Genomic DNA, 27,951 nt, shown 5'->3' with positions numbered 1-27,951 from the left:
CCAGGACCATTTGGAAATGGCTTTTCGCTTTTTGGCGCAGCCACCGCACAAATGGTTACGTAAATGCAGCTGCAGCAGCAGCAACAGGACTATCCGAGCCACAGTCCATGCTCCATAGTCCAGATTAGGATCCGGACCCGACCAATGCTGCGTATCCGGATCTGTGTGTGTGTGCAGGCCATTTTGGTATCCGTTCGCTTCGCTTCGGTCCGTTCATTTATTGATGGCATTCCGTTGCGGCGGCGACGTCGCTTAGCTCTGGGCAGACAAAAAGGAATTAACTTGCATTTTATATAAATTAATGAACGAATGAATGCATACGCCCGCACACAGGCACAGTGTAATATATATACAGCTGGGGCTAAGAGAGTAGCTCTGGGCATATAAGCCATGAAATGGTAATATATTTCAATCGAGCTTAAAATATGATTTACTTCCATTTTAAGTGTATAAAAGGATTTGCAAGGCTTTTCTATCGAAATATCTACTTTTATAAAATGGTGTCTATATAAATAATTAAAATTGGTGATCCCTACCATATGTAAGATACTGTGTTACCTTAGATTCTCTGTTAGCTACAATTTTGACCTCACCTGTATGTATTGGCGTTGCAATTGCCGGGAAAAGCCAAATGAAAATTTATGCGGTGGTGGCCCTGAAAGCTATGCTATAGTTTTTTTATTCCACTTCGGGTTGTGGACTGTTGGATGTGGGTTAAAAAAAAAGTAGGGTGGAAGAAGCGATGGAACACCACGCTTCGCTGGTCGTTAGTGAATTTCGGCACTTTTCATGATTATTATTTGCACTCAGCCATAATTGAAGGGCACTGCTTAATTTTTATGTGCGTTGTATTTGCAATTTAATTCGTCTCTGCCATTCCAGTTCCCCTACGAGGACATGCTGATGGCCCATCACCTGGAGAAGCGCTGGAAGAGGCTCTTCCTATCGGCCTTGTTTCGCTATGAGAAGCTGCAACCAATTAAGCAGAAATTCGCCGACATGACTTCCGTCGAAATCGATGAGTTCTGCGATGATGTAAGTTGTCGAAGGAAAAGGAAGTTCCGCAGGTCCTTCCCTTTCGAGTTGTGGCAATGGGATTAGGGCTGAGACTGAGCCTGAGGCTGAGGCTGATGGTGATGCTGAGGCTGCGCTGTCGACTTTGCATTTCCGCTATTTTGCGTTCTTTCTCTGCAGTTCTGTTTTGTTTCCTCCCATTATTATTTCCTTTCAATGGCATTTTAATTGGATTTTTCCGCGCGCTCAACCATTATTGTCAATTGTTAGCGGCGACGTCGCTGCTGTCGTCAGCGTAAAATGAATTAACTTGAAGTGTTTATCATTTGAATTAGAGCGCAAGACAGACGGATGTGGTGGCTGGGTGGTTCAGAGGGCACCCATTGCCAATCCCAATCCCACTGCTACTTTATGCTGCACTAACCTTTTTTTTCATTTGCTCGACAGTTGGCCGAGTTTATCAAGGATTACGACGAGAACGGACCTGGCTCTGTGGGCCCTGAACTGGAGCGAGGTGTGCGCCTAATGGATCCGTATGGCCAGAAAATAGCCGAACGTGAATCAAGACGCGAGGAGTTGGCCAATGCAGAGCGACTGTTCGACATGGCCATGGTTGATTACCATGAGTTTGCGCGGGTGCAAACCGAGTTTGAGGGACTGCAGCAGGTAGAGAGTATTCTTTTTAATAAATATTCTTGCTTGCTCATAACATATTTTCAAATCCCTTCCCCTGGCAGCTGTACAAACTATACAAGGCGCAGAAATACGCTCGCGAAGGATGGGGCAAGACCTTGTGGGCCGATCTGGATCCCAATGTACTGACCGAGGGCGTTGAGAGCTATCTGAAGGAGTTCCGGAAATTTACCAAGGCGGTAAGCTTTTACTCCGGGGCGCGGCAAACTTTGCCAATTAAACAAAGTTTTTCGGCCTGCTTGGATTTTCATAAAATTACAGAACGCCTTGAAACAACAAAAGCAAAATACTTTTGAACAGTGAACTCACTGTTAAAGGCGTCTTATGATGCCACTTTTACGCTCAAGCATGTCGGACTATTTGAATAACTCAAAAGAAAATCTCAGAATATTAGAAAAATCTGGAATTTCCAAAAGTGTGCGATGGGGGAAACCCATTACACCCGTTTGCTGGGTATTTCCCTTTTTCATACCTATGGCTTTCCATGAGGTTTCCTCCAAAGCTTTAGTTAAACAAGAAATGAGAATTTTCTGGCCACGCCTTGCAGCGACAAAATTTTGCACCTAAACTGATTATGACAAATTGATTTATTTACTTCACTAACAAGTTTTTGAGGAATTTCGCTGGCCGGGCTAAAAGTTTGTTGCAGCCAAAACTTTTCGCCCATCGCCCATACAAATGAAGTGGGCGTGGCACCCCCGAATGGGGTGGCACAAAAGCATTGGTGGAAAGTCTAGGTGGGGTTGGCTTTCTGGCATCATAACTCTAGCGTAAAGAAGATTAGTATGGCAAATATTTCAAAAGCACCGCGATTAATATAAACAAATTTGAATATAATCATACGACACGCACATATTTTAATGCAGTTTTATCGCGCATAATTTCGGCAACCAGTCCCCAAAGCACCAACTACTGGAAGGCTCTACATAATCAGCGTCCTAGAATGTAAATCAATTTGTTCAATATTGAAAATAATTAAAATGCCAGCGGGCTGTCCATGTCAGCTCCCTCCAACACTCAAACTTGTTGACAGTGGAGCTGCATTGCTGCTCCTGTTGTTGGTATTTCAATTTATGTCCTGAATGGTCCGGAGTGCCGTGCATTTTGCATGTGCAAACAAATGGACGGCAGCCCGGCGTGCAAACAGACTGCGCTTTTTGGCTAACAGCAACGGCAATGATGGCAACGATGGGAGTTGGTAGCTAAAACATGACCGAGACCAAAAAACCACGGGCCGCAGGATGCGCGTTCGTCATAATTCAATGGGGGCAACCACAGGCAACAACCACACTATTGTTTCAGCTGATTTTCAGCCAGCTAACTAACCATCTACACCCCGCTAACCAACCGGAACTTTTGCGTTTCCAGGTGCGCACTCTGCCCGTTGGCGTCCAGCTGGAGATTCACATGAAGCAGTTCAAGGGCACCGTGCCACTGATGGTTAGCCTCAAACACGAGGCTCTCAGGGAGCGTCACTGGCTGCAATTGATGGACAAGACGGGTCAGTACTTCGACATGTCACCGGCTCGATTCACGCTGGAGAACATGTTCGCCATGCAACTGCACAAGTACCAGGAGATTGCCGAGCAGATCCTGACGAACGCCATCAAGGAGCTGCAAATCGAACGGGGTGTCCAGGCTGTCATCGAGACCTGGGCCTCGATGTCCTTCAAGACCTTCAAGCACTACAAGGGATCGGATGATCGTGGCTGGGTGCTGGGTCCTGTGGACGAGATCATGCAGATACTCGAGGATAATGCCATGAATCTGCAGTCGATGGGAGCCAGTCAGTGAGTATCCCATTCAAAGAACCCTAGTTATTGGTGTATTTATTCGTGTATTGCCAGGTTCATTGGTCCCTTTCTGGAGACGGTGAACAAGTGGGAGCGGACTTTGGCCCTCATCTCGGAGATCATCGACGAGTGGTTGGTGGTGCAGCGCAAGTGGCTCTATCTGGAGGGCATATTCATTGGCGGCGACATTCGCACCCAGCTGCCCGAGGAGGCGCGGAAATTCGATGACATTGACAAGTCGTATCGCAGGGTGAGTAATCCGTGGTATTTGCTGGTTCTGGCTATGTAGCTATTGGGTTATTTGGAACGCACACTTAGTGTCTGCCTACAATTTATTTGGGTTGACTTAATGTGTGCCGACAGTATGGCGACTCCTTACTTAACGGTAAACATAATACGCATGCAAACGACTGCTATTGTGTATGCGTAATTGTGTAGACGCACACACACACACACCGAAATACGCCAGGATATCCCAGGAGCCGTAGCACATTACACATACGCAACGTTAGCCCGAGCAGTGTTTACAAATGCCAAGCACTTTCACCTTCCACTACCGACTGCTTTCTCCTCGTTCCCCGGTGTGCAAGTGGACGTGTGTGGGATAGATTTGTGTTTGTGTTTGGCGCTTAACTTCACTTAACCTTGCCAACCACTGGATTCCTTACTTCGTTTGCTTTACGTTTCATTTGCAACATTTGCCGCCATATTTGATGCCATTTGTGAAATGATTTATTATTTTGATTTGCTCTCGACATTCGTGTTAAGTTCCATACACTCTCGAATGGGAGGGCCTCTCACTTGACTTGACCGAATTAAGATCCTTCAGTTTGGGCTGTAGTGCCACTCAGGATTAAAATTATTTTACACAATTGAAGTATTGCTTTGAGTTAGTTTCACAGCTGGAATGCAAACTTTCATTCTTGGATGGCTTTTAAGTGTAAGTATTATATAAACTTTGGGGATTAAATTTAAACTGAATCAATGATTGTTTTAGAAACATGAATAAAATACATTCTTAGTTGGTACTGCTGAAAGATTAAATTATAATCCTAACAGAAAAACGTAGAGTATACGAAATACCATGTCTTACACACTATAACCATTCCCACTTTCGTCTAATATGTTTGATTGTATTTGGGTTGGTCGTTGCGCTCATTGCCTTTCATAATAATTTACTGCCCCGAGTGGCGATGCCGTGTCCTGGTTCCGGCTTACTTCTTCCTGCTCCCTGCTACATCTTTCGCTCCATCTTTCGTTGCAGATCATGGTCGATTGTGCCAAAAATCCGTTAGTGGTGCCATTCTGCACAGTACCCGGTCGCTTAGTGGAAATACAGGGCCTGGGCATTGGCTTGGAAAATTGTCAGAAGTCGTTAAACGAATATTTGGACTCGAAGCGTCGCATTTTTCCGCGTTTCTATTTCATATCCACCGATGAGCTGCTCTCCATCCTGGGCAGCAGTGAGCCATCTGCAGTGCAGAACCACATCATTAAGGTGGGTATCGGGTGGGTTCGGTTTGGATTCGGTTTGGGTTCAGCAACTGGCTTCAAGTTGGTGGGTGTGCTGCCTTTTGGTGGTGACAACAACAGATTTGCCAAACTGCCAGTGACATTATTTTTATGTACAACGGGGCGTGTGGGTATATATACACATACATATGCATGTATATACTATAGTCTTGCTATAAAAGTTAATGTCACTGTTTATTCGTTCTGGCCAATGTCCATGGCGGATATTACGCCAATTTCTGCAACACATGCATGGGTCTGCTTTCGTTTCGTTTTGGAACGCTTGAGCCGTGGTAAATTTTTATGAATTTATTTGGCTTATAAATAATATATATATTTTTTCTTCTCCCTGCCCCTTTCCGTTTGCATTGATTTTGCAATTTTCAGATGTACGACAATATCAAGTCGTTGCGCTTGGTCAAGGAGGGCAGCCAGACGATTGTTACCGGAATGATTTCCAGCGAGGGCGAGGTCATGGAGTTCCGGAACTCTGGTAGGTACTGCTCCATTTCGTTCGGGAAACGGATTGGGGGCAATACAGCATCCACGCACTGATTGCCAATTTTAAAATTGAACTTTTTTATGGCAATATTGTCTGCTGCCTGCCGGCTGGCCAATTTCTTTTAATTAATTTGAAGCCAGTCGCAGTTGGCATCGTACCGCATCGCAGCGCATTGACATGGGCATCGGTACGGGCATGGGCCCATCAGCCAAGCTGGGGATGATTGCTCCTCTGTTCTTACTGCCATTGTTGTTGCTTTATTGTTTGTTGTATAACACTTATTGATATTGGCAACTGGGGTTTATTTATGCGGTTATTGTCTTTTCTTTTCGCCTGCTTCTTCCTCCTCCGGGGGCGATGAATAACAGCACGGGCAGCAGGACGCGTGGAGTACTGGATGAACGATGTCCTGGACGAAATGCGCCGCTCCAACCGCTTCATAAACAAGACGGCCATCTACGACTTTGGCACAGATCTGCAAATTTCAAGGTAAGTGCTACCGTCAGCTGGGCATAAAACATATTTAATGCCCCTGTCCTTCCGCTTCCTTTTCGCATCCTTCTGGTGGGGAAGGCAAAGTGACTCCTGGCTGGGTACCAGAGTGACACTTCGGCAGCCAATTCCTTTTATGGCCGGCGATTTACATTGCGGGAAGTCAACTGCTCCGACTCTCATCCAGTTCCCACTCCGCTCGCGACTGTATAATTTTGTCATTTCGCGCGATTTATTATTTTGTTTAAGCCGTGGGGCGCATGGCCTGGCATATTTATGGCCAATTGTATTAAATTGACAGTCATTGGGCACTTTCGATTTCGACTTTGTTGTGTCCGCAGGCCCGACTGGCTAATGAACTACCAGGGAATGGTGGGGCTGGCTGCCAGTCAAGTCTGGTGGACGGCTGAGGTGGAGGAGGCCTTCGACCAGGCCCAAAATCATGGTAATATGCGGGCAATGAAGGATTTCTTGGGCAAGAACAACTACCAGATCGAGGAACTGGTCCTCAAGGTGCGCTCCAATCTCTCCCGCAACGATCGACTCAAGTTCAAGGCCCAGTGCACAGTGGATGTCCATGCGAGGGACATTATTGACAATTTTGTGCGGGACAATGTCCTGGATGCCAGCGAATTCAGCTGGGAAAGTCAGCTCCGTTTCTACTGGATGAAGTTCTACGATAATCTGCATGTGCTCCAATGCTCCGGAAGCTTTGACTTTGGTTACGAGTACATGGGTCTTAATGGACGCCTGGTTATTACACCCCTCACGGATCGTATTTACTTAACCATCACCCAAGCACTGCTCATGAATCTGGGTGGTGCTCCTGCTGGACCAGCTGGAACGGGCAAAACGGAGACGGTTAAGGATCTGGCCAAGGCCATGGGCCTGCTTTGTGTGGTCACCAATTGCGGCGAGGGCATGGACTACCGGGCAGTGGGCACTATACTTTCTGGCTTGGTTCAGTGCGGTGCCTGGGGATGCTTCGACGAATTCAATCGTATCGACATCTCGGTGCTCAGTGTGATATCAACCCAGTTGCAAACCATCAGAAACGGCTTGATAAGGAAACTGGATCGGTTTGTGGTATGTATTCAGAAGATTAGTCTTTCACTCTGTTTAATATTGTTTTTTTTTTATTAGTTTGAAGGGGTTGAGATCCATCTAGATCCCAAATGCGGCGTGTTTGTGACCATGAATCCTGGCTACGCTGGCCGCACGGAGCTGCCCGAGTCCGTTAAGGCTTTGTTCCGGCCAGTGACCTGCATCAAACCCGATCTAGAGCTGATCTGTCTGATTTCTCTGTTCTCTGATGGATTCCTTACCGCCAAGGTGTTGGCCAAGAAGATGACCGTTTTGTACTCCCTGGCGCAGGCGCAGCTGTCAAAGCAGTGCCATTACGATTGGGGATTGAGATCTCTCAACTCCGTGCTGCGAATGGCTGGCGTGATGAAGCGGCAATCGGAGGATTTACCGGAGGCAGTGGTCCTGATGCGAGTGCTGCGTGACATGAACTTTCCCAAATTCGTGTTCGAGGATGTACCATTGTTTTTGGGACTCATCAAGGATCTGTTTCCAGGCATCGATTGCCCCCGCATCGGTTATCCGGACTTCAATGCCGCCGTGCGTCATGTGCTGGTCAACGATGGCTACATATTGCTGCCCGATCAGGTGCGTCTGTCCACTGGTTTGTGCACCGTCACTGCCGTGTTGACAGTGGCAACAACCCATAGTCAGCCGGGTCACCCTCCTGGCGGCCATCACTTTGACACTTTGTAAATTGCGCCATGTCGCATAATCGCAAATGAAGGAAATGTTACAAAGCATTTTGCCCCGGCTTCTACGGTGACCCACCACCCACGTCCAATTTCAACTTTGCTTCTCCAACAACTGCTGACAATTTTCACTAATACAATTTTCCATTTCTTCTTTCTCTTCTCCATGCACGCTGTTCTCGAACTCCTGGCAAAATCCTTGCCACTTTCATCAAACAAAATGTTGCGCAAATGTCGGCCACCTCCTGCCGGAAATGGACAACTGCTGGACATGCGATGTCACCCGGGCTCGGTTCCTCCCGTCCGGGCAACACCGTTTATGACAACTAAATCCCCACAATGGCAACGCCTTCATCGTCCTTTCGAAAAACTCTGGCTGGCTGGCAGGAGGACAAAGTAGTGCAAATGTACGAGACCATGATGACCAGGCACTCAACCATGTTGGTGGGCCCTACAGGTGGCGGGAAAACTGTCGTCATAAATGCCCTGGTCAAGGCGCAGACCCACATGGGCCTGCCCACCAAGTGCCTTGTGCTTAACCCCAAGGTAAGTGGACCCATGGCTCCATCCCCCAAATTTAGACAAGCGCACAAATTGCCTCCTCCTGCGGGCACTTTTAGTTTCCTCCGCCCTTTATGAGCTTAGGTGCATGTCCTTTGGCCTCGTCCTGTCTTCAAATTGCACTTCTCTCTGTTTTTCGCATTTTGCTTTTTCAAATCCGAGTTGTTAAGTGCTTGTGAAATTGTTCAATTGCATGGACTGTAATTACTCCATGAAATATTGAAAAACATTGATACTGCAATTCCGAAGCAATCAGGCTTTGGTCCACACAAAACCAAAGCATTCTTTATTACTGTGCATACATTAAGCTTTAAGAAAGTATCATTTGAGTGTATTCGGTCATGTTTATGATCATATTTTTATTTGCAGGCCTGTTCCGTGATTGAATTATACGGCTTTTTGGATATGGAAACGAGGGATTGGATTGATGGATTGTTTTCAAATATATTTCGTGAAATGAATAAGCCCATCGAGCGGGAGGTACGTAAAAAGGGGCTTCCTTTTTGGGTGGGATTAGGGGGCTCCAATGGCAAACAACTGGGCAGGTGCGGGTGCCAACCCGCCGGGAATTAAAGTGCAGCATCAGCGATTCCCCATCCGCCAACGACCACGCTCCATGTCTCTCCGCGTTCGGGCTCAAATGCAGGTGCTTGGTGGTTGCGCCGCATCATTCATGCGGAAATCGCGTTCATACAGTAATAAGCCGGGATTGCATAAAAACTCTACATGGGGTATATGGATTTGTTAGAAATTCGTAATTTCTTAAAAAATAAATTAAATGTAACAGGTGGTACTTACATATATTTGCTAGGTATTAGTTTAATTAGATGAAATTAGTTGATATTTCGAATTCTTACCGAATGGCAATCAGTTGTTATATTCCTAGCTAACCCTCAACATGACTCTAATACTGGCTAGGGTAAACTAAAAAGTATTTCCATGAGATTCGGTCAATTTTTTATTGAGCGAATCCCTGCAGAGTTTCGTATCCAAGCCAAGCTCATTCATTCGGCTCCGCAGAGTAATCACTCGTGGGTGGTAAGCTTGACTGGGGGCGATTGGGTGACGACGAGAACTCGGGTGACAGGCGTTGAGTAACGCACTTAGGCTAATGCAACCCAATGCCAACTCACCGACAGGAGCGACGTTACGCCTGCTTCGATGGAGATGTGGATGCTCTGTGGATCGAAAACATGAACTCAGTGATGGATGATAACAAGCTGCTGACTTTGGCTAACGGCGAGCGCATCCGTCTGGAGAACTACTGTGCCCTGCTCTTCGAGGTGGGCAATCTAAACTACGCCTCTCCAGCTACCGTCTCCCGAGCCGGAATGGTGTACGTGGATCCGAAAAATCTTCGATACAGTCCGTTCTGGCAGCGGTGGGTGCTCACCCGGCCGGAGCCTCAGCGGGAACTCCTTAACGACTTCTTTGAGAAGATCATCACCCAGTCCATAGCCTTCATTCTGGAGGGCTTGGATGGCACTACTCAGGGTAATCCCCTGAAGCTCGTTATAATGCAAACGGACCTGAACATGGTGACGCAGTTCTGCAACCTCTACGACGCCCTCCTGCCCAACTACGCTATGGATAGTAAGAACTACGATGAGCCGGTGCTACAGACCTACAATACAGACAGTCTGGAGTGCTGTTTCCTGCAGGCGGTCTATGGTTCCATGGGCGCTTGTCTGGTGGAAAAGCATCAGCCTGTCTTTGATGAGTATATGAAGCGCATATCCGGCTTTCCGTTAGTGCAGGACACGCCGGAGAATCCCGCCTCCGGAGGACAGTTTCCGCAGAGCAAGCCCACACTGTACGACTACTTCTGGGACGTCAAGGACAACGTTTGGAAGGCCTGGGAGTGGGTGGTGGTGCCGTACACGCACGACCCGCAAGTGAAGTTCAGTGAGATCCTGGTGCCCACGGTGGACAACACGCGTACAAATCGTACTCTCAGTCTGATGAGTGAGGTGAGTGGTGCCTGGATGTTTGGGAATGTCATTACTCCCAGCTTCTGGGGAGATGCCTTATTAATGTTTGTCCCTATTTCGATTGCGTTGCTTGAACTCCAACTCCAATCCCGTTTACAGATCAAACGACCTGTTCTGCTTGTGGGAGAGGCTGGTACATCAAAGACGGCTACCATCATGCAATATTTGCGCAATCTCAATCCGAGTGTCAACGTAATTGAAAAATCTCTCTGACAAACGTCGCGTTCCCGGCTAACATGGCGACCCCATCCTTTTTGCATCCCTTTCAGGTCATACTCAATATTAATTTTTCATCGAGAACCTCATCGCTGGATGTGCAGCACACCCTGGAGGCGGCCGTGGAGAAACGCACCAAGGATACGTACGGGCCTCCGATGGGCAAGAGAATTGCCTGCTTTATTGATGACATGAACATGCCGCAGGTGGATGAGTGAGTTCACGTCGTTACGGCAGCAAGATAGCGAAACGAATTCCGGTTCCATCTCATCTCGCTTACCTTCCACCCTTGCAGATATGGCACTCAGCAGCCAATTGCCCTGCTGAAGCTATTCTTCGAACGCGGCGGAATGTACGACCGCGACAAGGATCTCAACTGGAAGAAGTTTAAGGATCTGACCTTCTACGCAGCCATGGGAACAGCGGGCGGCGGTCGGAACGAGGTGGATCCCCGATTTATCAGCATGTTCTCCACTTACAACATCATATTCCCCAACGATGAGTCCCTCATCCAGATCTACTCCTCAATCTTCAAGGGCCATATGCAATTTGTGAACTTCCAGCCGCAGTACATGCTTATAGCCGACATGATTGTCCATATGACATTAAAACTTTTCAAGGTAAGTATAACCCCGTTGTTAAAGCTTATTCAGATTATATTTAAGAGTGTATTATATAAATTACGCCTTTAAAGCCGCATTTAGAACTCGACTTTACCAAATTTTATGGCTTTCAAATTTCATGCCTCAAGAATACCGTTTATGGAGTGCATTTTTATGACATTTCAGATATTTCTCTGACACCCATATAGACTTATTGTTCTGCATTTATTTATCTGCCTTCGGTTGAATTTATTTCAATATCAGTGAACACCTTGACTGCATTCAGTGCAAATTCACTAGAAGAAATCAATTCCTGAATAATGCTTTAAGGCCTCTCACAAATTTTATGAAATTCGATTTACATATGCAAATAACGACAATTTTTCATAATCTGCTTTGCTGTGCCGCTCACCTCCTGCCACGCCACCACTCACCACCCCCTGGCTCGCTGTACAATGGAAATGGAAATTATTCAATGGTCTGTAATGCACTACGACGTCGGGCTTCGTCGTCCTCTCCATCGTCCTTGTTCTCAATCTCGTAGCTGCTCCATTGGTTTTTCGAGTGCAACTCAGTGCCGTAGTCGCCGTAGACGATTCACCCGTACTTGCACCACCAATCCACTGCGCTCCAGAACCACTCCACTCACAATGGTCACCCGCCTCGACGGCTGCCTAGTTGACTGTATCTGGGCCTCCGCCCCCGACTGTGGGTGTGGCTGTGTATGTAGATGTATCTGTATCTGGTCCTGCTGCTCTGCTCAGTGCTCGTTTTGCCTATCTCTGCCGGAATATCTTGGCCGGGTCGAAATTTGATTATGTTCAAGTATTGAACTGTAGAGAGATGGCTCTTTTCGCAGCTGTGGGCGTGGCACCGGGTCCGGAGCATTAGTTTATGGTCCTTTTAACAATTGTTGACACTAAAATATTATCGCATTTCATTGCGTGCAGATAAAAATGCATTTGTCGCCGCAATTGCCACAAGCAGCCAGCGTAGCCTGGTAGCACACCCTTCCATATCCGAAAAAATGATTTACTTACACCTGCCCTTCTCCCTGTCCGTCCGGCGCCCACCGGGCAAGTGGAGCTCCTAGTTCGTATGTCTTCTTTACACACTCAGGGCAAGGATATTAATGCGCCACGAAATGGAGTGAAATGAATTATTTGAATAGAATTGCCGTTTCTGAGAAGGGCGCGCTCCTGGTGCGGCGACTGCAACTCGATAATGGCTGTAAATTCAGCAACTTGGCAGTGTCCCTAAAAGGGGGCGGGAAAAGTCCTTCCTGCGACCCTTGTGAACGCATATTGCAAGTCGAGATAAAATTGATTTGTGTGTGTCCATGGGGGACTGTGGTGTGTGAGCTCCACTGGTTACATGGACCATTGTCTGGTTAGGCTCGCTTATGCTAATTGCTTCCTGATTTCCAGATCGTGATTGTGGACCTGCCACCAACGCCCTCCAAGTTCCATTACATCTTTAATCTGAAGGATCTGTCGCGTATCTTTGCGGGACTGCTGCTCATCGAACCCACTTGCTTCAAGGGCCTGAGGGACCTAATTAGGGTGTGGCGCAACGAGTACACCAGGATCATATGCGATCGCCTGATAGCCGATAATGTGAGTATTACTAAATTTGAATACCAATTATAATAATAAATTAAATAATAAATAAAGTAAATAATATATATATTTAAAATATAATATAATTTAATAATATATATTATTTTATATATATATATGTATATATATAATTTTTCTGATGTTATAAAGTTATAGGACTTTAAAAATGTCCCCAGACTGAAGTTCAAAAGTCCATAACTCAACTTATCTTAATCGGATTTTGAAATGGCATACCTCTAAATGTTTCTGGAGCAATTCTCTAAAAATCTGCCTTCAAATTAGGAAATTTATTTTTTCAAAATTTTTTTGTAATTTTTCTGATGTTATAATGTTGTAGAACTTAAAAATGTCCCCAGACTGAAGTTCAAAACTCCATAACTCAACTTATCTTCATCAGATTTTGAAGTGGCATACCTCTAAATGTTTCTGAAGCAAATCCCTATAAAACTGCATTCAAATTTGGAAATTGTTTTTTTCAAAATTTTTTTGTAATTTTTCTGATGTGATGTTGTAGAATTTCAAAAATGTGCCAAGGCAGAAGTTCAAAAGTCCATAACTCAACTTATCTTCATCAGATTTTGAAGTGGCATACCTCTAAATGTTTCTGAAGCAAATCTCTATAAAACTGCATTCAAATTTAAAAATTTATTTTTTCAAAATTTTTTTGTAATTTTTCTGATGGGAATTGTAGAAATTCCAAAATGTCCCCAATGCTGAAGTTCTAAAGTCCATAACTCAACTTATCTTATTCGGATTTTGAAGTGGCATACCTCTAAATGTTTCTGAAGCAAATCCCTATAAAACTGCATTCAAATATGAAAATTTATTTTTTCAAAATTTTTTTGTAATTTTTCTGATGTTATGATGTAGAAATTCAAAAATGTCCCCAATGCTGAAGTTCTAAAGTCCATAACTCAACTTATCTTATTCGGATTTTGAAGTGCCATACCTCTAAATGTTTCTGAAGCAAATCTCTATAAAACTGCATTCAAATTTAAAAATTTATTTTTTCAAAATTTTTTTTTAATTTTTCTGATGTTATGATGTAGAAATTAAAAAATGTCCCCAATGCTGAAGTTCTAAAGTCCATAACTCAACTTATCTTATTCGGATTTTGAAGTGGCATACCTCTAAATGTTTCTGAAGCAAATCCCTATAAAACTGCATTCAAATTTGAAAATTTATTTTTTCAAAATTTTTTTGTAATTTTTCTGATGGGAAATTGATGGGAATTGTAGAAATTCAAAAATGTCCCCAATGCTGAAGTTCTAAAGTCCATAACTCAACTTATCTTATTCGGATTTTGAAGTGGCATACCTCTAAATGTTTCTGAAGCAAATCTCTATAAAACTGCATTCAAATTTAAAAATTTATTTTTTCAAAATTTTTTTTGTAATTTTTCTGATGTTATGATGTAGAAATTCAAAAATGTCCCCAATGCTGAAGTTCTAAAGTCCATAACTCAACTTATCTTATTCGGATTTTGAAGTGCCATACCTCTAAATGTTTCTGAAGCAAATCTCTATAAAACTGCATTCAAATTTAAAAATTTATTTTTTCAAAATTTTTTTTTAATTTTTCTGATGTTATGATGTAGAAATTCAAAAATGTCCCCAATGCTGAAGTTCTAAAGTCCATAACTCAACTTATCTTATTCGGATTTTGAAGTGGCATACCTCTAAATGTTTCTGAAGCAAATCTCTATAAAACTGCATTCAAATTTAAAAATTTATTTTTTCAAAATTTTTTTGTAATTTTTCTGATGTTATGATGTAGAAATTCAAAAATGTCCCCAATGCTGAAGTTCTAAAGTCCATAACTCAACTTATCTTATTCGGATTTTGAAGTGGCATACCTCTAAATGTTTCTGAAGCAAATCTCTATAAAACTGCATTCAAATTTAAAAATTTATTTTTTCAAAATTTTTTTGTAATTTTTCTGATGTTATGATGTAGAAATTCAAAAATGTCCCCAATGCTGAAGCTCTAAAGTCCATAACTCAACTTATCTTAATCGGATTTTGAAGTGGTATACCTCTAAATTTTTCTGGAGCAATTCTCTAAAAATCTGCATTCAAATTAAAGAATTTATTTTTTCAAAATTTTGTTGTAATTTTTCTGATGTTATATGTTGTAGATCTTCAAAAATGTCCCCAGACTGAAGTTCTAAAGTCCATAACTCAACTTATCTTATTCGGATTTTGAAGTGGCATACCTCTAAATGTTTCTGAAGCAAATCTCTATAAAACTGCATTCAAATTTAAAAATTTATTTTTTCAAAATTTTTTTTTAATTTTTCTGATGTTATGATGTAGAAATTCAAAAATGTCCCCAATGCTGAAGTTCTAAAGTCCATAACTCAACTTTTCTTATTCGGATTTTGAAGTGGCATACCTCTAAATGTTTCTGAAGCAAATCTCTATAAAACTGCATTCAAATTTAAAAATTTATTTTTTCAAAATTTTTTTTTAATTTTTCTGATGTTTTGATGTAGAAATTCAAAAATGTCCCCAATGCTGAAGTTCTAATGTCCATAACTCAACTTATTTTAATCGGATTTTGAAGTGGCATACCTCTAAATGTTTCTGAAGCAAATCTCTATAAAACTGCATTCAAATTTAAAAATTTATTTTTTCAAAATTTTTTTGTAATTTTTCTGATGTTATGATGTAGAAATTCAAAAATGTCCCCAATGCTGAAGTTCTAAAGTCCATAACTCAACTTATTTTAATCGGATTTTGAAGTGGCATACCTCTAAATGTTTCTGAAGCAAATCCCTATAAAACTGCATTCAAATTTGAAAATTTATTTTTTCAAAATTTTTTTGTAATTTTTCTGATGGGAATTGTAGAAATTCAAAAATGTCCCCAATGCTGAAGTTCTAAAGTCCATAACTCAACTTATTTTAATCGGATTTTGAAGTGGCATACCTCTAAATGTTTCTGAAGCAAATCTCTATAAAACTGCATTCAAATTTAAAAATTTATTTTTTCAAAATTTTTTTGTAATTTTTCTGATGTTATGATGTAGAAATTCAAAAATGTCCCCAATGCTGAAGTTCTAAAGTCCATAACTCAACTTATCTTATTCGGATTTTGAAGTGGCATACCTCTAAATGTTTCTGAAGCAAATCCCTATAAAACTGCATTCAAATTTGAAAATTTATTTTTTCAAAATTTTTTTGTAATTTTTCTGATGGGAAATTGATGGGAATTGTAGAAATTCAAAAATGTCCCCAATGCTGAAGTTCTAAAGTCCATAACTCAACTTATCTTATTCGGATTTTGAAGTGGCATACCTCTAAATGTTTCTGAAGCAAATCTCTAATAAACTGCATTCAAATTTGGAAATTTATTTTTTCAAAATTTTGTTGTAATTTTTCTGATGTTAGATTTTGTAGAACTTCAAAAATGTCCCCAATGCTGAAGTTCTAAAATCCACAACTCAAATTATCTTAATCGGATTTTGAAGTGGCATACCTCTATGTTTCTGGAGCAATTCTCTAAAAATCTACATTCAAATTTGGAAATTTATTTTTTTTCACTCTACTATCTTGTTATTTCTGTATTCTTGTTTTCCAGGACATCGCCAATGTGCGTCGAAATCTGGCCCTGGAAGTGGCCGAACGGTTTCCTCCATCTTTCGAGGAGGAGCATGGATTTATTGATGCAGAAGCAGCGGAAGCAGAGGCACAGGCTCGCTTGCTCTATGAGCCATCCAAGGGTGATTTCGATGGGGGAGAGGAAGAGGGAGAAGAGGAGGAGGAGGGTGAGGAGGCACCTCAGGTGATACTCTCGCTCAAGGACTACGTCCTGCGCGATCCACTGCTCTTTGGAGATTTCCGCAATTTTACCAATGAATCTGAGGCTCGCTTATATGAGGATCTGTTGGACTACAACTCTGTTTACTTCCTTTTCACGGAGATCCTAGAGGAATATTGCGAACGCAAACAAAAGATGACATTGGTCCTCTTCGAGGACTGTCTGGAGCATCTGACCCGCGTCCATCGGACGTTGCGTATGAATCGCGGACATGTGCTGCTTATTGGAGTCGGTGGCAGTGGCAAGAAGTGTATTACTCGTCTGGCCGCCTTTGCCGCCGAATGCGATGTCTTCGAGATTACTATTTCCCGTGGTTACAATGAGGCCGCGTTCCGCGAAGATCTAAAGGTCCTTTACACCATAGCGGGCGTGAAGCGAAAGAAGGTCGTGTTCTTGTTTACGGGTGCCCAGGTAGCAGAAGAGGGCTTCCTGGAGTTGATCAACAATATCCTGACAGTGGGCCAAGTGCCAGCCCTGTTCCCTGATGAAGACAAGGATGGCATTGTCAATCAAGTGCGCAAGTTCGCCGAAGAGGATGGAGTTTCGGCATCCAAGTGAGTGACAGAATATTAACCATCATTCGTGGTGGCTTAATCCCATTTCCCTCAATCACAGAGACGCTGTTTGGGGCTACTTCCTGCGCACCTGTGCAGAAAACCTGCACGTGGTCCTATGTATGTCCCCGGCTGGCGATGCGCTTCGCAATCGGTGTCGAAATTTCCCGGGTCTCATTGGCAGTACCTACATCGATTGGGTGTTCCCATGGCCCCGACAGGCGTTGTACGCGGTGGCTAAGCTCTTCCTGACCGAGCACCGCCTGATTCCGGCCAGCCATCGAGAGGCCATAGTGGAGCATGTGGTTCATGTCCATACCTCAATACAGCAGTACTCCAAGGACTATCTGGCCAAACTAAGGCGTAACAATTTTGTCACCCCCAAACACTACTTGGACTATATTAACACTTATAGAGGATTATTGGGTACGTGGAACAACAATTGGAAAATTAATATCTATTTATATTTGAATGTTTGTATGCAGAGGAAAAGGCCAAATTCATTACCCAGCAACGTTCGCGACTCGGTGAGGGCATCAAAAAAATCGAGGAAGCTTCTGTGCAAATCGACGAACTGCGTATTATTGTCACGGAGCAAAAGAAGAACGTGGCTGTCGCCTCCGAAGAGTGCGAGGCCATGTTGGTCACTATCGAGTCGTCCACTCAAAAGGCAAATGTCAAGAAGGCCGAGGCATCGGAAAAGTCGGTTGAGGTGGAGATTAAGGGCAAACAGATTGCTATCGAAAAGGACGAAGCCGAGGAGATTCTGGCAGAGGCAATGCCGGCCCTGGAGGAAGCCAGATTGGCTCTATCCCAACTCGAAAAGGCTCAGATCACTGAGATCCGATCCTTTGCCACGCCACCAGCTGCCGTGCAAGTCGTTTGCGAATGCGTGGCTATTCTAAAGGGCTACAAGGAGATAAACTGGAAGAGTGCCAAAGGAATGATGAGCGACGTAAACTTCCTGAAGAGCTTGATGGAAATGGATTGCGAGGCTTTGACGCAGAAGCAAATAACCCAGTGCCGACAGCATATGAAGACCGGAAACCTAGAGGATATGGCGAAGATATCCGTTGCTGGAGCGGGATTACTTAGATTTGTCAGAGCTGTGCTCGGCTTCTTCGATGTATATAAAGAGGTCAAGCCCAAGAAGGAACGCTTGGACTTCCTTGTCGAAGAGCAAGAAGTACAGATTAAGCTTCTCAATCACCTAAATGGAGAGATCCAAAAGCTGGAGGAGAAGCTGAATGAGCTGAACGAGAATTATGCTACCTCTATGAAACAGATGCGTGCCCTTACTGAAATGATGCAGCAGGCGGAGCGTCGTCTGATTGCCTCCGACAAGTTGATCAGTGGTCTGACCTCTGAGCTAATCCGCTGGAGCAAAGAGATGGCTAGCCTGGGACAGCAGCTTATCGACAGCGTGGGTGTGTGCCTGATCAGTGCGTCATTTCTGGCCTACACGGGCGCCTTTACCTGGGAGTTCCGCAAGGCGATGGTGTTCGACGATTGGCTGGAAGACATTGTGTCGCTGGGAATTCCCATACAGCTACCATTTAAAATCGATGGTTACCTCACCACCGACGTCGAGATCTCCCAGTGGAGCAATGAGGGATTGCCGCCCGACGAGCTTTCCGTCCAAAATGGCATCCTCACCATGCGCGCCTCGCGCTTTCCACTCTGCATTGATCCTCAGTTGCAGGCGTTACAGTGGATCCGCAAAAGGGAGTTCAGGAATAACCTTAAAGTACTTTCATTCAGCGACTCTGACTTCCTCAAGCAGCTGGAGATGGCCATTATGTACGGAACGCCTGTACTATTCGAAGATGTGGACGATTATATAGACCCAGTGATTGACGATATTCTGCAAAAGAACATTCGCATTCAGGGTGGTCGCAAGTTCGTCATGCTGGGTGACAAGGAGGTGGATTGGGATCCCAGCTTCCGAGTCTACTTAACCACCAAGTTCTCCAACCCTAAATTCGATCCCGCAGTCTATGCCAAGGCACTAGTTATTAACTACACGGTAACCCAGACAGGTTTGGAAGACCAGCTACTAAGCGTGGTAGTGGGCACCGAGCGTCCAGATCTTGAGGCTCAGCGTGAGTCGTTGATCGCCCAGACCAGCGAGAATAAGCAGTTGCTGCAGCAGTTGGAGGATTCACTGCTCCGCGAGCTGTCCACCTCGACGGGCAACATGTTGGACAATGTGGAACTGATTGAAACCCTAGAAAACACAAAAACTAAGGCAGGCGTCGTCATGGAACAGCTAAAACTGGCCGCGGATACGGCGGCGGACATTGAGGTGCTCCGTAATGGATACCGTCCGGCAGCCAAGCGTGGAGCTGTACTTTTCTTTGCCCTCTCGGACATGGCCACAGTGAATAGCATGTACCAGTATGCACTGGCCGCCTATTTGGATGTGTTCGTTTACTCCCTGCGAAAGGCTGTGCCGGATGCTAGTCTCAACAAGCGGTTAAACAACATAATCAAAACGCTTACGGAAAACGTTTACTGCTACGGTTGCACGGGCATCTTTGAACGGCATAAGCTGCTTTTCTCCTTCCAAATCGCCACTAAACTCGCCCAGCGGGACGGCATTTTGCTGCAATCAGAGCTGGACTTCTTCATTAAGGGCAGCATTGCTCTAACCAAGAGCGAGCGCTCCAATCCCTGCAAATGGCTGAGTGACAAAAGCTGGGAGGATTTGCTGAAGTTGGCCTTCGATTTCCCAGATACTTTCGGCACCCTACCAGACCACTTTGGTCGTTTCCTTGCCGAATGGAAAGATGTGAGTTGGACTTTTGCTAATTTCTAGCGTTATACACACCTTTATGATCATCCCAAAACATAGTTCATTTAATTATTTTAATATTTAACATAAAATAGGGCAATCCACCTTTAAAGTACAGTTTAAACGTAACTTAACCACCCAAAATGCAGAGCTTTTGAACCTCAATGGAGGTTCAGCCGTACGATGTTAAATGTTCATGTTTTCCATATTTTTTGTATTTTCTTTTCCGATTTTCCCGCTGCTCGCTTGGGTGCATCATCTTCAACGTCAACGTCAACTCCGATGCCGTTATCAAATTGCTGCTACTGCTGTTCTGTGGACGGTGCTATAAAATGCACAACAACAACGACGATGGCCCTACAACAATAAACAACCAACATCCCAACAACCCAACAACTTGGACTCGGATGGTCGATGGGAACGAAACTGCTTCTGATTCTGATTCTGACTGGCATGTGGCATTCACTGACTTCCGTTCCGTTGCCGACGCTCATTTTGCCTGCACTTATCGCCATCGCCATCGTCATCCGAATGCCCATGAACTGGGTGCTGTGGATTCTGGTCCTGTGCTCTTGGTGCTCGGTCCTCGGTCCTGTGTCCTGGGCCCTGCCCATCGTGCAGTGGTTCGACTTGGAGAATCCTGAGGAGGTGGCATGTCCGGGCGACTACAACATCAAATGCAATGCATTCCAGGCAAGTGCTGCGTCCTGCCGCTACTGTATATCCATCCACTCGCTTTGCATGCTTTCAGTTTCGAGTGGTCCCGGCCAGGAGCTGCTCCTCCAACTCAGACCCCTACTCAGATGCTCCTTCTGAGTAGTTGCTGTTGCTCTTGCCCGTTTGCCATTGAGCGTTATTGGATTTCGTACTTTATGCCCGCTTCTAGTGGATTATTATGTACAAACCAGGCACAAACCCATCTCCATACCCACACCATTATCCATATCCATGCCCAAAAGGACACCACTTCGGGGGGGAGGGCGTTTAGTTTTACTAGACTTTTGCTACGTCCTGCAACTTTGGCGCACATTTTCCTCTCAAGTTATTAGCAGCCTGTTTTTGTCAGCCAGCATGCCTGGCAGTATTCCTATATATGGATGTCTCCTTGGGTGTCTGTGTGCATTACCATATTTTATCAATTTTCCAAACCATTAGATGAGCGGCAATTTGCGCCCGCAGTCGCACTTGAAACCAGCGCCAAGCGAAGCGAGCCCAATTTGCACTTGAGTTGTGCTCGAAACCGCAGGAACCGTTGGCAACACCCAAGAGCAACAGCAATAGCAACAATGGAGCAGCTACTGGCCAACTATGGAGGACTGATGACGAGCTGTCGTCGGCTCATTGTCATTTGTGTGTATTAAAATGTCTAAAGCCCAGGGATTTCGCCCATCTCCCCCACAGAAATTAATGTTCCTGCGCTGCTTCCGCGTGGATCGCATCTTCAGGAGTATAAATCAATACATCGTCGAAACGATGGATGAGTTCTATATCATGCCGCCGGTGGTGAGCTTCTCTGCCATATACGAGCAGACCTCCAGCACGATTCCCGTGTGCTTTGTACTGAGTGCCGGGTCGGATCCCACAAATGATTTGATCAAACTGGCGGATTCAATAGTCGGCATGTCCAACTTCTGTCACATTTCGCTGGGACAGGGTCAGGAGAAGGCCGCCTTGCGACTCCTGGATGGTGCCGTCAAACAGGGAATGTGGCTTATGCTGCAGAATGGACACCTACTGATCAAGTTCGTCCGGGAGCTGGAAAAGTATCTGGATCGCATCGAAAATCCGCATCCGGACTTTAGATTGTGGATAACCACAGATCCCACGCCCACGTTCCCTATTGGCATTCTGCAGAAGTCTCTAAAGGGTAAAGTGTATACCTCTTATACTACTATAGTACATTTCTTTCTGAGTATTCTTACAATTTATCTTTACTTTCGCAGTGGTCACTGAGCCACCCAATGGACTCAAGCTCAATCTGCGCTCCACGTACTTCAAAGTGCGTCAGGAGCGCCTCGAGAGCTGCTCTCATGTGGCTTTCCGACCACTGGTCTATGTGCTGGCCTTCTTTCACGCCGTTGTCCAAGTAAGTGGACCAGTTATAGTGAGCCGTAGATATCGCTATTTACAGACGGAACCCAGCTGGTCGAGTGTGTGGAGTTGTTTATTTATTAATCTCTTAATTTCTAGCTGCTGAAAGCTTTTCAGAGTGAAGTTGCACAATTGATGGAGCAGCAGAAGTAGTTGCAGCAAATTGATATTGATCGTCTAGTTGGAGGCACTCGCGATTAATTTGTGTAACCATTTCCCATCCGCAGGAGCGTCGCAAGTACGACAAACTGGGCTGGAACATAGCGTACGATTTCAACGACACGGACTTCGAGGTGTGCACCGAAATCCTGCGCACTTATCTAACACGATGTGGCACTGGGAAAATTCCGTGGAACAGTTTGAAATACCTAATTGGCGAGGTGATGTATGGAGGACGGGTCATCGATGACTTCGACCGGCGGATAACCAACTGCTACATGAACGAGTACATGGGCGACTTCCTGTTCGATGAATTTAAGGTATTCCACTTTTATGAGGACGAAAATGTGGACTACTGCCTGCCGGATGAGGAGACCATACTGAAAGAGGACTACATAGGTGAGCGATGGGCAGTGGGCGGACATATTCCCGAGCTATTTACATATGTAATGCATTGATAACAGCGCACATCGACAAACTGCCGCTGGTCAACAAGCCGGATGTATTTGGTTTGCATCCGAACGCGGAAATCGGTTATTACACAATGGCGGCACGCAACATTTGGAACAGTTTGATTGAGCTGCAGCCGCAGACGGGTAAGTGGATGAAGTCGGCTCCTGGTCGGATCCAATCCAATGTTTAACCGCCGTACAGCCGCGGGCGCAACTGCTCGAGAGATAGCATCCCGCACAAAAAACCCACATATTATCCTGATTATCAAACGCACTTGCCTTGTCCCATACGCCTATCCGCCGATAATTCGAAGCGGAATCGGAAAAAGTAATGATAATAATGTAATGTAGATATGGCCACCCATGGTAAATGGCCAATGGTAAATGGTTCAATTTGCATGCAACGTGTGCCAATTGTCAGCCGTTTATTACATTTTATCTTGTTGATTTTCATTCCGGCACACTCTCTGCTATGCAATGTTGTATTTTTGGCATGTTGAATTTTTAATTTAATTTAATTAATTAGTTGCGGTTTTGCAATTAACTTTATTGCATGCGCCATTATTGCCGGCGCACAACAGCAATGCACACATTAAAAATTAAAATAGAACCGCACACGTAGCCCACATGGGTCGGGTCAGATTGGAGGGCAGTGCACGGGCATATGTATTTATATCCCTATATAGGTATATATGTGCAGATGTATGTATATATCCTCACTCCCAATCCCACTGGTATTCACTCACTTTCATCGGATTGCCGCAAATCGCAGCGAATCGAGTTCAAACCTCACCGCACCAACCGCCATCCAAAGTACCAAAAAATGGCAAAAATGTCACACCAAAGTCGATAATTTTGCGTTACGGACTTAAACGTGTTAAAACCGCCATCAGTGTGCACTTTCCAACTGCCAGCCCCCCAATTTAATTCACCCACTCAGAAACATGCATATTTTTTATATGTGTGGCCTTGTAAATAATTGTATATACAATTTGGAATATTTTTTAAAATATATTCGCACACACGAAGTGACCAAGTGGACACCACCGACCGAAGTCAATCCTGGTAAAGTATTCAGCGTAAACTGAAGAGCCACCCTTCCATTTAGTGTAAATAAAAGTAATAATAAGAACAAATATTTCCACTGATTAAAAATCGAGTTTAACCATTTTATTTCAATCGAGATACGCAAGGACATACGATTGACCAAAAAAGTTAAGCTGCAGGGAATGTTTAAAACGCTACCATGAATAGGAAAATGAAATTCAGTGTTTTTGACTCTTGTATAATTCCATTGTTTTAGAGATTACTGTTGAGCATACCAGTAAATTTTTAATTCGTTAGTCAAAGCAAAGTTTCAACCCACAAAAGGGTAAACATCAATATGCTCGAAAACCTATTGAGTAGCTCCCAGTAAAATTCCAATAATTTGCATATTCATGAGCTTTAGTATTTGCTAATTGACACTTCAACAAAAAATAAAGCGAGGACGAAAAAATTCTATTTGGGTGCCCGATAAAGGGTAAAATTAATAAAATCAACTGAAATGAAGGGAGGAGAATGGACGTGGCAGAAAAAAAGAGGGCAAATGGAAAAACCACAGGCCCTGCATATATTACTGCGGCATTTTCCTTGCCTTTGTCCCGACACCTGCCAGCACCACAATCCTCCACTGACGTTCTCTCTCTTTTTTCGGTGCACGCTGCGTCCAGGCGAGGGAACTGGTGGAATCAGCCGCGACGACTTCATCGACTCGGTGGCAGCCGGCATACTGAAGAAGCTGCCTCCCGCCTTTGAGACGTGGCGCATCCGCAAACAGATCCAGATGAGCCTGTCACCCACCGGGGTGGTGCTGCTCCAGGAGCTGGACCGCTTTAATCTGCTGGTCGTGCGGATCAAGAAGACGCTGGAGCTGCTCCGCAAGGTAACTAACAGTATTAAGGATATATACATGCACTGGATAGATTATGGGGGATTTAGTCGTATATGGCTGTCAATAGAGGCCGCACATAAATCGTTCAGCCTTGTTTTGCATTTCGCATTTGTTTATGCATTTGCCAACTTGGCTGGCGACCAAGCAAACAATGTCCAAATTTGAATGTGTACGATGGGCTGTAGCTGGATCTGGAGCTGGAAGACATGGGATGGTAGATTCCACCCTCAGCTAGGACTGCATTTTGTTGCCAAAATAAATTTACAAATGCAAATGAACCCGGGCGGGCTTTTGTCTTGGCCCGGGATCTGCAGTCACGCCCACACATGTGCCTTTCCATTGTGCCTTTTAATTTAATTGCATGCTCTCCGCAGGCCATTGCCGGCGAAATCGGCATGGACAATGTGCTGGACAACATTGCCAACTCGTTGTTCAATGGCCTCCTGCCAGGCGCGTGGAGCAAGTTGGCGCCGGCGACATGCAAACAGTTGGCTAGCTGGCTGGAGCACTTGCGGGTGAGTAGATACGGAACGAGCCGAGTCCCGACCAGTCGAGTCGGATCAAATGGAGTCCTTCCATCCAGTCCACAGTCCCTTCACAGGCGCCCCGCTCATTAATCAGCTAAGCGCAAAATCAATCAAGGTGAGTTCGTTTCCACTAATCAGGCGTTCTATCTATCGTTCGCACAGCTCCGGGCCGTACAATACAAATACTGGACGCTTTCAGGGGAGCCACTGGTCATGTGGCTGTCGGGACTGCATATTCCGCAGAGTTATCTCACGGCCCTGGTGCAGGTGAGTCTGCATTGTCGCACCTTCGCTGGTGGCGCGCCGCATATACACTCGGAGAAACGTGGCCATCATACAACTTATCGTATTTCTTATTTGAGAGAGGATTCCCAATTCCTTGTCAACTTCTTACCCCCAATTCCTCCATAAAAATTTCCTGTTAAGGGGAATATCTTGGATGCTCGCCACTTCATATTCCTCTTATTTTGTACCATTTTGCTGAGTGCATTTCCACCACCTTTCAGATTGCCTGTCGCCGCAACGCCTGGCCGCTGGATCGCTCCACGCTTTTCACCTACGTAACCAAGTTTGCGGACCCCGACGATGTGGAGGAGCGCCCTGTGACGGTGAGTAGGGACAATGCTTCCATTCACTGCTGCCCACCCGATGTTCTAAATGGAAAACGATGACCCAACTCCATTCTGGTCCGGGGGCTGGCACTAATTTCGTAATTAGGAATTCTGTTTGCATTTTAATCGCTCAACTTTTTGCAGGGCTGCCTGGTGCACGGTCTGTACATAGAGGGCGGGCGCTTTGACTTGGCCACTAATCAGCTGGCGCGTTCCCATCCCAAGGTCCTGGTCGAGGAGCTGGCCATTCTCGCCGTGGAGCCCATCGAGGCGCACCGTCTCAAGCTGCAGGTCAGTGCGAATTTGTGGATCAGGGTGGCGTGGTGTGGCTTTGTCCCGGCTGGATAGCCTGGATAGCCAGGATAGTCAGGATTGCTACCGTGTGGCAGTGACAAGTACTAATGTGCGCTTGTATCTACATATGCCAGGGGGCGGTGGCGGGGGCGTGGCCACGCTGATATTTGTTTAAATGCATAGCACTAAATTATAGCCAGCTTCCGCAAAACCCGCCAGGCAACTAATGGGTAAACTGTTGTGCTAATTGTTTCCGCATTTAAACACTGCACACTTTTGGGCAGGAAAAGAAAGATGCTTAAAAATGGGAGAGACCGTGAACTTGGTCTTCAACTTGCTTCGACCAAAACTAACTTTTTCCTTGTTCCTATAGAATACCTACCTTGCCCCGGTATATACGACCTCGCTGCGCAGGAACGCCATGGGTGTGGGCCTGGTCTTTGAGGCTAATTTGGCCACTTCCGAGGATCTGAGTCACTGGATCCTGCAGGGCGTCTGTCTGACCCTCAATACAGATACCTAGGACTTTGCTTTTATAAGAAGACTGATGTTAATGACCTCATATTATTTATTCGTACTCGAAATATTTGTAGCAGTTCTTCCATGAAAATAAGATACGTTTATGAGAAACGAAGTAAAATTAATTTATTGAAAACTTATGAGGGAGCTTGTGGATTATATACTGACAGGTTAACATGTTCCCCTTGCTAACCCCGCTCTTTTGTAAAATTTAATTAAAAGTCCGTTTTCTATTTGGTATTGATTAGTATAGTATCGAATGGATTTACTAAGCCAAATAAATCTATGTTTACAGCTCTGTAGTGGCAATGGAGTTTATTATTAAGTACGTAGGTTGCTAGTGCCTGTCAATAACGTGATTTGTGCCTGAACCGCCTGATGATATGCCTCCGCTCCTCCGCCTGGCATTACCTGCGTCGCCAGCATCCGAAGCAGCCCTTGAACTTGTCCAGAATAGTCGTCTTCATGGAGGGCAGCAGGAGCTCGAGGTTCTGGGTGCCAGCACTGTCGTCCGACTCCAGATCCGAGTCAATGGTCATCTCCTGTATGCTGAAGGTGTCAGTCAGTTCGTGGTTCTGCTGGCGACGCTTGGACCGCTTCAGCTGGGCCGGAAAGAAGGAGATCTCCTCGGCCTCGTCGCTGCTCTCGGATTTGTAGTCCACCAGGGGCTTGTGTTCCGGTTCGCCAGGAATGGGTAGTCGGTTGATCGGTATCAGAGTGGACGACTGTGTCTTGGTGGCCTGCGATTAGTTAGGATACTATATATAGCATATTGACCAAGGAGGGTTTAAGTGGGCTAGCGCACCTGCTCCTCCTGAAACTGGGTGTAGTTCCGCCGGGCGCGCTCGACCTTTAGCTCCAGTTTGCGCTGCAGTATGCGGCAGGTGTTGGGTGGCTCGTGGCCTCGACCGCTGCCTCCGTTCGCTTCCTCCTCTTCATCGATTTCTATGGTCGTGGGGGCATATACCTTGCCGGCACCCCTGAATGCCACCTCAAACTCCAGATCCGACATATGCTTGGGTGCTCCGCTGGCCGTTTTCTGCATTGACGTTGCCCGTTAGCCGTGAAAAATTGCATTTTCCTCACTCAGCTGTTGTTGTTGATCCAATTGTACTTACCAGGAGTCCCGCGGCCCCATCCTCGTAAATGTTGGATTGCCTGTCCTCGCTGTCGATGCCGCTATCCTCCATAGTTAAACAAAGCTGGACTTTAATTTTCTTGAGTCGGTTTAGAAAAAGCCAGTTAAACGCGATGACAACACAAACAATTTTTATTGTCTTCCTATGCGCGACTCCAGAACTCCAATCAACCCCAGAGTTCAGAGCGCAGGCTCCACGAACAGCTGCTGGTGGAAGAACTGGGGAAAATCAATAACCCCTTTGCCACGAAAGCGTTGCCAGATGGGGTGGCATTTTCAAAACGGTGAA

At 45.1% G+C, this 27,951-nt stretch overlaps 2 protein-coding genes across 4 annotated transcripts in view; one reads left to right on the top strand and one right to left on the bottom strand.

Annotated features, from left to right (window-relative positions):
- LOC6555459 (dynein heavy chain 10, axonemal) overlaps nt 1-26,741 on the top strand; it is a 36,184-nt gene extending 9,443 nt beyond the window's left edge. For all 3 annotated transcript variants that reach the window (XM_015153542.2, XM_026984025.1, XM_026984026.1), the window contains 31 exons: nt 883-1,035; nt 1,462-1,680; nt 1,752-1,886; nt 3,076-3,497; nt 3,555-3,750; nt 4,765-4,998; nt 5,400-5,505; nt 5,883-6,003; nt 6,348-7,092; nt 7,150-7,677; nt 8,169-8,327; nt 8,712-8,822; nt 9,482-10,312; nt 10,433-10,525; nt 10,603-10,763; nt 10,845-11,169; nt 12,579-12,767; nt 16,351-17,144; nt 17,206-17,570; nt 17,630-19,935; nt 20,560-20,631; nt 21,340-21,805; nt 21,882-22,024; nt 22,257-22,587; nt 22,653-22,784; nt 24,353-24,564; nt 24,948-25,088; nt 25,263-25,367; nt 25,607-25,708; nt 25,856-26,002; nt 26,379-26,741. In XM_015153542.2, the coding sequence (XP_015009028.2) occupies nt 883-1,035; nt 1,462-1,680; nt 1,752-1,886; nt 3,076-3,497; nt 3,555-3,750; nt 4,765-4,998; nt 5,400-5,505; nt 5,883-6,003; nt 6,348-7,092; nt 7,150-7,677; nt 8,169-8,327; nt 8,712-8,822; nt 9,482-10,312; nt 10,433-10,525; nt 10,603-10,763; nt 10,845-11,169; nt 12,579-12,767; nt 16,351-17,144; nt 17,206-17,570; nt 17,630-19,935; nt 20,560-20,631; nt 21,340-21,805; nt 21,882-22,024; nt 22,257-22,587; nt 22,653-22,784; nt 24,353-24,564; nt 24,948-25,088; nt 25,263-25,367; nt 25,607-25,708; nt 25,856-26,002; nt 26,379-26,528 (10,194 nt within the window). In that variant the 3' untranslated portion in view covers nt 26,529-26,741. The remainder of the gene's footprint in view (nt 1-882; nt 1,036-1,461; nt 1,681-1,751; nt 1,887-3,075; nt 3,498-3,554; nt 3,751-4,764; nt 4,999-5,399; nt 5,506-5,882; nt 6,004-6,347; nt 7,093-7,149; nt 7,678-8,168; nt 8,328-8,711; nt 8,823-9,481; nt 10,313-10,432; nt 10,526-10,602; nt 10,764-10,844; nt 11,170-12,578; nt 12,768-16,350; nt 17,145-17,205; nt 17,571-17,629; nt 19,936-20,559; nt 20,632-21,339; nt 21,806-21,881; nt 22,025-22,256; nt 22,588-22,652; nt 22,785-24,352; nt 24,565-24,947; nt 25,089-25,262; nt 25,368-25,606; nt 25,709-25,855; nt 26,003-26,378) is intronic.
- Nucleotides 26,742-26,828: 87 nt separating this feature from the next.
- On the bottom strand, nt 26,829-27,915 carry LOC6555457. Its single transcript, XM_001981421.3, has 3 exons — nt 27,643-27,915; nt 27,330-27,563; nt 26,829-27,264 (listed from the first exon to the last, which is right to left on the bottom strand). The coding sequence occupies exons 1-3, from the start codon at nt 27,712-27,714 to the stop codon at nt 26,932-26,934; spliced, it is 639 nt and encodes a 212-aa protein (XP_001981457.1). The 5' UTR covers nt 27,715-27,915; the 3' UTR covers nt 26,829-26,931.
- Nucleotides 27,916-27,951: the final 36 nt, after the last annotated feature.

Source organism: Drosophila erecta, unplaced genomic scaffold, assembly GCF_003286155.1.
Source record: "Drosophila erecta strain 14021-0224.00,06,07 unplaced genomic scaffold, DereRS2 tig00000000-arrow-pilon, whole genome shotgun sequence".
Lineage (NCBI taxonomy): Eukaryota > Metazoa > Arthropoda > Insecta > Diptera > Drosophilidae > Drosophila > Drosophila erecta.
Note: the sequence above shows the minus strand (reverse complement) of the source record. Positions and strands in the feature narration are given on the sequence as shown.

Excerpts from the sequence above, each read along its gene's own strand:
- LOC6555457 (XM_001981421.3), bottom strand. The coding sequence starts at position 27,714 with ATGGAGGATAGCGGCATCGACAGCGAGGACAGGCAATCCAACATTTAC. Across the intron at positions 27,564-27,642 it reads ATGGGGCCGCGGGACTCCTG|AAAACGGCCAGCGGAGCACC; the intron begins GTAAGTACAATT and ends ACGTCAATGCAG. Across the intron at positions 27,265-27,329 it reads CCCAGTTTCAGGAGGAGCAG|GCCACCAAGACACAGTCGTC; the intron begins GTGCGCTAGCCC and ends AACTAATCGCAG.